The sequence below is a fragment of the Telopea speciosissima genome, chromosome 2 (genome assembly GCF_018873765.1).
Source record: "Telopea speciosissima isolate NSW1024214 ecotype Mountain lineage chromosome 2, Tspe_v1, whole genome shotgun sequence".
Classification (NCBI taxonomy): Eukaryota; Viridiplantae; Streptophyta; class Magnoliopsida; order Proteales; family Proteaceae; genus Telopea; species Telopea speciosissima.
In genome coordinates this window covers 79998580-80007810 of record NC_057917.1, presented here as the reverse complement: position 1 = coordinate 80007810, position 9231 = coordinate 79998580, and the positions used below count along the sequence as shown (strand labels likewise).

At 37.1% G+C, this 9231-nt stretch overlaps 1 protein-coding gene across 1 annotated transcript; it reads left to right on the top strand.

Moving 5' to 3' along the window:
- Nucleotides 1–2922: 2922 nt before the first annotated feature.
- Nucleotides 2923–8842, top strand: LOC122649462 (phosducin-like protein 3). The gene is made up of 4 exons (XM_043842636.1): nt 2923–3311; nt 3453–3596; nt 4077–4282; nt 8494–8842. Exons 1-4 carry the CDS (start codon nt 3064–3066, stop codon nt 8652–8654), a joined length of 759 nt encoding a protein of 252 aa, XP_043698571.1. The 5' UTR covers nt 2923–3063; the 3' UTR covers nt 8655–8842.
- Nucleotides 8843–9231: the final 389 nt, after the last annotated feature.

The following is a 9231-nucleotide window of genomic DNA, read 5'->3' as shown; positions in this document are numbered from 1 at the left end:
ACGAATCTTGTAAGTGGAAAATTAACAAATCTGATCCAGCTTAGCTTACGTTAAATTTTTCTGAGGAATTTGACAAGCCCACATCTCCCAGGTTGAGTTTGGAATGTTCAACGTGATTTATCATCGTTTCAGTCTTGCTTTTGGTTGATTCAAATGTTTTGGCAGAAAAGTATAAATGGTTGTGGATTTGGATTTGGATCTGACTCGAGTATTAGCTTAGTCAGGGCTCAACTTGGACAACGGTGACCCCAATGCAACCTCTTGGTTTAGTGACCCAGCATTTGAAGAGCTTGTGTTTGTTTTGGATGAACATTACTGTAGAGTTCACAGTGATTTGTTTGAGGCGTTTAGATTTATGATTGATTTGGTTTGGTCCTTCTACACTTACAGAACTGGCTTTTGGTTGCACATGATGCCAACTCACTAAGTTGCACTGTTGGATTTTACATGATAACTGGTGGATATGACTAAATTTGATTCAAATCCAGTCAAACATGACTGTACTATGGGAAAACTCTAATCCTAGATCTCTCCCATGTATGCAGACAAGATTTTAATTCCATCCAACAAAGTTGCACCAGATATATTTTATGGTAGCCAAACTATCTTGATTCTCTTTATTGCTAATATCTATTTCCATAAGTAGAAGGATTTAAAGACAAATAAGAGAAGTAGAACAACTCATGATCTTTTGATGATTAAGAACTAGCAGGTTCTTTTTGGGAACATAGTTGTCACGGCATCTAGGCGACACAAGGCGATGTAGAAGGCCCAAAATCAAGGTGACACCAACTAGGTGACCAAAGCGCCCAAGGCGCCTGGACATCTAGGCGACCCTTGACAACTATGTTTGGGAAACCCCATTTATTCTTGTGTAGATGGCAGGCTGGTTGTTTGAGGAAATGAAACCAAAATTTTTTTTTCTGCCCAACTAGACCAATAAATATAATGATAACTTTTCTCCAAATACCATGGTTCTATGGGTTTACTTTAATTAAATTTTGAAATATAAATAGTTTATTGATTTAGAGCAAGTATCAGAATCCAACTAGGAGTAGAAAATCCAAGTCCTTACCGTTGGAGACTATAAGTTACATTCAATAGGAATATGAAATATAATTCGAGTTTGAGTACTATATACAACAACAAACTCAGCCTTATCCCAACTTAATGGGGTCGGCTACATGGATCCAAACAAAACAAAGTAAGGAAAACTGAGGTCTAGACCAAAAAAAAAGGGGAATGAAGAGATGGGAAATAAGATGAGAAATGAAAAATGGAAAAATGACAAATGAGTGACGGACCATAAAAGGAAAGAAAAATGAACGTAATAGGAAAGAGGCACAACCCAGCAAGTCAGGAAAATCTCATTTAAATGGGGTCCGTAACATGGATCCTTGCCCTCCAATAGGCTCTATCCGAGGTCATACTTGGTACAAGGCCTAGACTATGCATGTCCTTCGTCACAACTTCTTCTATGGTCATTTTAGGCCTGCCCCTAGCTCTTTTAGGTCCTTCAATCATAACCAAATCACTCCTTACTGGGGCATAGGCCTCCGTTGAACATGACCATACCACATCAAATGACTCTCACAAAGCTTGTCATTGATTGGGGCAACTCCCAAGTAAGCTCTGATACGTTCATTACTTACTTTATCCTTCTTAGTTTTTTCGCACATCCATCTTAACATCCTCATCTCAGCTACACCTAACTTCTCAACATGACACTTCTTAACTGCCCAACAATCTGCCTCATACATCATAGCCGGCCGTACAACAGACCTATAGAGCTTTCCTTTAAGCTTCAAAGGGATACGTTGGTCACACAGCACTCCGGACGCACCTCTCCACTTCATCCATCTCACTTTAATTCTATGTGAAACATCATCCTCTATGTCACCTTCCTTATTGATGATTGACCCTAGATATCTAAAATAGTTACTTTGTGGTAACTCTCTTTCCTCAATTCGCACCAAGTTAGCATCCATCATAGTGTGACTAACATTACACATCATATACTCTGTCTTCGTTCTACTATTCTTAAAGCCTCTTGTTTCCAAGGTTGATCTCTATAGCTTTAGTTTAGCGTTAATCCCTGTTTTTGTCTCATCCACCAAAATGATATCATCGGCGAAGAGCATACACCATAGGACCTCGTCTTGAATGTTTATGGTTAGGTCGTCCATGATAAGCGCAAATAGATAAGGGCATAAGGGTGATCCCTAATGTAACCCAATTGTAATTGAAAATTTCTTGCACTGACCTCCCACAGATCTCACGCTAGTCACCATGCCATCATACATATCTTTAATTATATCCACATATTTACTCGACACCCCTTTCTTCACTAGAACCTGCCGGATTAAATCTCTAGGGACTCGGTCATAGGCTTTTTCCAGATCAATAAAGACAATATGGAGATCCTTCTTGCATTATGCTGTGATTGAGAGAGGCATGTCATATATGTCATAGAATTTCTCTTGCATTATGCTGTGACTGAGAGAGGCAGGTCAGTGGGACGCAGAAACCCTAGGGGGAGTCTAGACTGGAGTTAGGTGGGAGGCCTGCTCTGCAGTTCAAGTGGCAGACTTGAACATATATTTTCTACTTCTCTTCTTTTTTTCTTTATTTTCTTCTTCCCCATTGCATACCAGTTCCTGCGATACCCAGCCCCAGTTCTTCATGATCATGAGGTAATATCAGAACTGTTTTATTGCTTATTAATTTATGCTCTTTAATCTTTTTAAGTAATCCTGATAATTTTGTCATCCTGTTTGTGTATATGCGATAGCTCTGTTTGACAGCATCATGTGTCGAACTTCAGTCACTGATTACTGAACATCTAACTGTTGGATTGTGTTGAGGTTCTGATAACAGGTTTGAGATTCAACAGAATATCAACATTTTCAATCGCAATGGATTTTGGTGTAGGTGTTCAGGTTTGACCCAGAACAAAGTTATAAGAAAGTGTTGATGCTGTGTGCTCAGCAGTGGTGCATATTTGTGGACACCTTCTTGAACTGAGAGTAAGAAACTTAAAATAAGCTCTCAACCTATCTGTCAATGGCAGACTATCATTTTGTTTATAAGGATGTTGAAGGAGCATCTACACAGTGGGACGATATACAGAGAAAACTAGGTAATCTACCTCCCAAGCCAGCTCCTTTCAGACCCCCTATCTTTGTTCCCGCTCAAGATGAAGACTTAAAGCCCAAAGACAAGGCTTGGATCGATGAGAAAACTGAAGAAGAGCTTGAAGATCTTGAAGACGATGCCGCTCTTGATGACTACCAGTTCCTTGAAGAATACAGGTTCATATTATAAATTCAGTCTCTCCCTCCCCTTGCCTCCCCCCCCCCTCCCCAACCAAAATAAAAAAGAAGCAATTTAGAATTTCTTCTGCTTCTTTTTTTTTCATTTTGAAAATTATAGTTTTTGATTGTGTTTAAAAGGAAGAAGAGGCTGGCAGAGATGAGAGAAACATGTAGAGTTTCAAGGTTTGGATCAGTGATTCCAATTTCAGGATCAGATTTTGTTCGGGAGGTTTCACAGGCTCCACCAGATGTTTGGGTTGTCGTATTTCTGTTTAAGGAAGGGTAATGTTTGATAGTTTGCATCTTTCTCATCATTTGATTATTGTGTGATTGAAACTCTCTCTGCTTAATTTTAATGATTTGTTACATACTATGTTCTGACTTCTGAGTTGGGAAAAGTTGGTTTTTTATGTAAACGGTCCATATGTGGGCTGCCTACAATGGTACAACATCATGAGTGTACAGGTTACTATTTTCTTTTATTCTTTGTTCAAGAAAATTATCTATAAATGATATATACACACACATATTATGAATCAGTTTGCATAATGAACAATTATACAGATATGTACTCATTTTTTTTAAATCGTTGAGAGACTTATACTTAAGCATGATGGTGGAGCATCTTGAGTTAGTAGTTACAACTCAAGCATGTCAAATTGACTCCATTGATTCTTTCCTGCTTTCTAGATATTATTAATGTCTATGTATGCTTACTGTGTCAGCTGCCTTTGTATTGATTTTTGTCATAATTTCTGGCAGAATTCCAGAATGTGGTCAACTTATGCCTTGTCTGGAAGAACTGGCTGCAAGATATCCAGCAACAAAGTTTGTTAAGATAATTTCTACGGATTGTATTCCAAACTACCCAGACCGTAATCTTCCTACCCTACTGGTGTACAATAATGGTGCTGTCAAAGCAACATATGTTGGCTTGCATCATTTTGGTCGAAGGTGCACACCTGAAGGTATTTATTTGATCAATGTTTTCCTTTTTAGTTTCATTATTCTGTTTACATTGCATTTCTTGGGTTTTGTCAATTTATTTGAGGTTTTATGGTGGACAAATTTTACTTATTTAACCGACGGTTTGAAATTTTTACTTGACTTTGCCTTAGGGTTGTCCTGGACCAGTCACCACTGTATTCTATTTGTTTTTTCTTATGAGACTTTGAGATCGAGTCTGTAAATAATATGATTTTGATTTAGGTAATAAGAATGGTTTTGATTATTCGAAGTCCATTTCTGTGAAATATTCCTATTTCGCCATTAAAAAAAACTTGTTTCTATTTGCCCTCAAAAGTGTCAAGAACTTATCTGTTGTGTAGGTATTGATTGATTGTTTAGTTTCTGTCTTTATTAGTTGTATTTTCTGAAAGAGGTGGATGGGCTGTGGTTTTTCATTAATAATTGAAGACTCTTAGAGCTGATCTGAATTGAATTTCATCAATTATTTACTTGAGATTGAAAATTAGGACCTTCCCTCTCTCTTTTATTAATTCTATTTTATCTGATTGGTACATCCGTTGGGTGATCGAAACTGTGCTGGAAGCATGCCTTCAGCATTTGGCGCACAGTTCAGAGCCTGGGGCCCCTGGACACCTCTACCCATGTCAAAACCATCTTTTGTACAAAGTATGACACAATTTCTCCTTCTTCATCCCAAATCCCTATTTTCTTCCCTCTATCGCTCACATCACGTTGACAAGACAAAAGAAATACATAATACACACAACCCTCTATCGCTTTGTTTTATGTCTTTTCACACAGCACTGCATGCATAACACCCTCTCAAAGGAAATAGTAATTAATGACATCATCAAAAATATCAACCTAAAGAAATCTGATGCTCCTCTGTATACAGCCAAGTGACACTGAACTTTTGACTAAAACTCCATTAATGTAAACCAACCTCCTACACTCATTCTCCACTTCTATGCTCATTACATTCACTAATGTCTCAAGGTACATCCTACAGATGAAATTTTAGTTCTAGAGGATCATGTTGGTTTCAACCATGTTAGATGCATTAAATGTGAAGATGACAAAGTATTAATAAGTGATGAGGATATTAAAGATAGATGGAAAAACTATTTCTACAACTTACTAAATGTAGACAATTCAAGTTATAGTGTTTTAGAAGGTTGTAGTCACCATCAAGAAACCAAAAGTCTTAGTTATATACAAATGATTAGGGTGCCTGAAGTAAATAAAGCTTTAAGAAGGATGAAAATAGGTAAGAAAACAGGTTCAGATGGGGTTCCAATATAGGTGTGGAAGAACTTAGGAATCTGTGGATTATCTTGGCCATAGTTGTCGTCGCCTAGGCATCCAGGCGCCTTGGTGTCGCCTTTAATTTGGACCCTCTCCAACGCCTTGGGTCAGCTAGACGCCATGACAACTATGATCTTGGCTAACTAAATTGTTTAATAAGGTTATGAGCACAAGAAAAATGTCAGATGAATGGAGGAGAAGCATTGTGGTTCCACTTTATAAAATCAAAGGTGATATTCATAGCTGTAACAACTATAGAGGTATAAAACTTATGAGTAATACTATGAAATTATGGGAAAGAGTAATTGAAACTTGCCTAAGACAAGAAACTAATATTACGGATAACCAATTTGGTTTTATGCCGGGAAGATCAACTACAAAAACTATTTATTTACTTAGGAGACTTATGGGAAGATTTAGAGAATGTAAGAAGGATCTCCATATGGTCTTATTGACCTAGAAAAAGCTTTTGATAGAGTTTGTAGAGGGTTAATTTGGTCAATATTAGAGAAGATAAGTGTCTCGAGTAAATATGTGAATTGTGGACATAGTTAAAGGTAGGTATAATGGTGTGGTGACTAGTATAAGAACTGTGGGGGGGTCAAGGTAGCGAATTCCCAATTTCAATTGACTATAGACATTCAAGGTCAGATCCTTTGGTGTATGTTTTTTGCTGATGATATTGTTTTGGTGGATGAAACAAAAGCAGTGATAAATGTCAAGTTGGAATCATGGAGATCAACTTTGTAATCAAAAGGTTTTAAGATAAGTAGAACAAAAACAGGGAATATGGTGTGTAACTTTAGCAATAATAGAACTAATAATGAGGTGGTGAAAATTGATGATAGAGAGATAACGCAAAGTGAATATTTTAGGTATCTGGACTCAATTATAAAAAATAAAAAAAAAAAGGAGAAATAGAAGATGATGCTGCACAAATAATTAAAATAGGATGGATGAAGTGGCGAGGTGTGTCCAAAGTGTTGTGTGATCGACGAATTTCTTTAAAACTAAAGGAAATTTTTATTGGACACTCATATGCCGACAATGATGTGTGCAGCTGAATGTTGGACAGTAAAGAAACAACATATAGATAAACTTAGTGTAGCTGAGATGAGGATTTTGATATGGATGAGTGATAAAACTAAAAAGGATAAAATAAGGAATGAACAACTTACAGTTAATTTAGGAGTAGCTTTGATGCATGATAAAGTGCAAGAAAGTCGTTTGAGGTGGTATGGACATGTGCAACGGAGGCCTTTAGGTGCTTCAGTACGGAGGAGTGATTTGATTCAGATTGAACGAGCTAAAAGAGCTAGGAGTAGGCCTAAAATGACTCTAGGAGAAGTGAGGAAAGACGTGCAGAGCTTAGGCCTTGTAACGAGTATGACTTTGAATAGAGCTGATTGGAGGGAAAGGATCCAAGTAGCTGACCCCATTTAGTTGAGATAAGGCTGAGTTGAGTTGAGTTGTATAGGAGCATGTTGGTTTAATGAAATTCTACAAAACTTCACATTTTTGTTCTAATGTGGTGGCTTTCATGTCCTTTTGATGCTTCAATACTCCATTTGGTTTTAATAGCTTGTTTGGGTGGTTAATAGATTATTAAGGGGTTTTTCTGGGTAAAGACTAAATTCCAAAGATTAGCCGGATGATAAAACTTATTTATGTTTAAAATTTCGGAAATGGATGATATATTTTTGTAGCCTCTGTTGTCTATCCCATTGACTCGGATGATAAAACTTATTTATGTTTAAAATTTCGGAAATGGATGATATATTTTTGTAGCCTCTGTTGTCTATCCCATTGACTCAACTGTTAATTAATAATATTTAAAAAATGTTTCTGTTTTCTGAGGTATTGGGGAAATAATGCCACTACAATTTAATTTGAAAGGGATCAGTCTGTAGACAGAAACTCATATGTAAGCGTATGATACTTTGCAAGTGATCAAAGACCCATTTAGAAGAAAGATACCACTCTTTGTATTCTTGAGGGGAATATTAAATATGTTTCTTGATTTTAGGAAATCTGATATGACCTGTGTGGTCTTTTAAGCCTGCATTGCAGGGTCTCTCATGCTGCATGGAGGGGCTAACATAAACAACCACACAAATATGGGGTGTTAAAGTGTATCTCGGGTGTTATGGTATTATGGTGTATGGTGTACTGTGGAATAGTGTTTGAACTATAGCTAGATTAGTTGTTTAGTTGTCATTTCCTTTTCTACTTGTTTCGCTTTATTGCAATTAGACTTGGAATCTTACTCGGATTCCTACAAAGAGTTGGGTGACTTATTAACTTAATGTTATATAAGGAAGGGGCTAGACCAACTATGGGCTATTTTATTCCCAGTATCCTCTAGCTCCCTCTCCCTCTTCTCAATCTCTATCACTGTTCCTACCCCACTTCTTCTTTGTAGGTGCTGGTTTATAGAGTTAGTAGATTGTCACATGTGGGAAGTGTTTGGAATAGCCCTTGGACAGTTCTCTTGCCAAACCTTTGTATTATGCTTCTGTTGTGATGAATAATAGATTTTAGTGAGATATTTCGTTTTTTCAAATAAAACACATAAAGAGGGATAGGAAGGTGGTTCTTGGCACTTGCCATGGTATTTTGCAGCTCAAGTTTGCACTCGTAAAGACAATAATCTGGTGTATATGTGGAGAGTTTTTGGATTAGCAACTGTTTAGATTTCACAAGTGTTTAATAACAGAAACTCTTTGTTTCTTGGTCACGACCACAGACCCGGGCTTATATTCATGCATAATTTTTTATTTTTCCAGGAGCTTTTTTGTCATTGCTATTACCTCAATTTCTCTAATCCTTTTGTTAGTCCTGATATAGAATTTTTACTATTCAGTTGGCTTGATCATTCTAAGCTTTTACCTATTTAAATTATCAGGTGTTGCTCTAGTCCTATGCCAGTCAGATCCAGTTTTAGATGATGGTCAGAGTGGAAGTGACTCATCGAGAAAGGCCATCATTGATGGAGTCCGCAAGAGGTTTATAGAGAAGGTCGTGACACAGCATGAAGATGATGAGGATGGATCTTTGAGCGATTAGAATCTTGGGGCTCCGCCATTCGCATTTGATGGAAGGGTCATTTCTCTGCAATGCTTTGTGACATAGGGCCAGTGTAATTATAGATTGTTTTAATTAAATACTTTTACAGCACGCAAGTGTATTTTATCAAGATCTGTGAGGAGGTTCTTTGAGCATAGTATTTTGATTTGTTTTGAGATTGCTGATGATTGTTATGTTTTGTGAGAGTGAATTCATTGAGGTATTAGCTTCCACAACTTTACTTTGTCTTTTGTTGCTAAAGCTACCTCATATGAATCAGGTCAATGATACTAAGATAACTCAAGTTATTCCTATTGATTTCATTGGGATGAAGGTGTTGATCCAACATTTTTAACATTCATGGAATATTCTCATTAGATATTACTTGGCCCAAGAATGATCTGTGTGTACTTTTTAATGCTTCCTCTATTTGGGTTATGCCTCATGGTGCATGTAAATCTATATTACAGAAAAACAGTTGCACAAGTTATTTTAAAACGGTGACGGCATTTGCCACTAGATGAATTGGCATAAGAATTGCCTCTCATTGGGATAGATCATAGATTGGGTTCAAGTC

Bases quoted from the DNA above. Each gene is read 5' to 3' on its own strand.
- LOC122649462 (XM_043842636.1), top strand. From the start codon at position 3,064: ATGGCAGACTATCATTTTGTTTATAAGGATGTTGAAGGAGCATCTACA. The intron at 3,597-4,076 runs GTAATGTTTGAT...AATTTCTGGCAG, and splicing joins GTATTTCTGTTTAAGGAAGG to AATTCCAGAATGTGGTCAAC. The intron at 4,283-8,493 runs GTATTTATTTGA...TTAAATTATCAG, and splicing joins TCGAAGGTGCACACCTGAAG to GTGTTGCTCTAGTCCTATGC.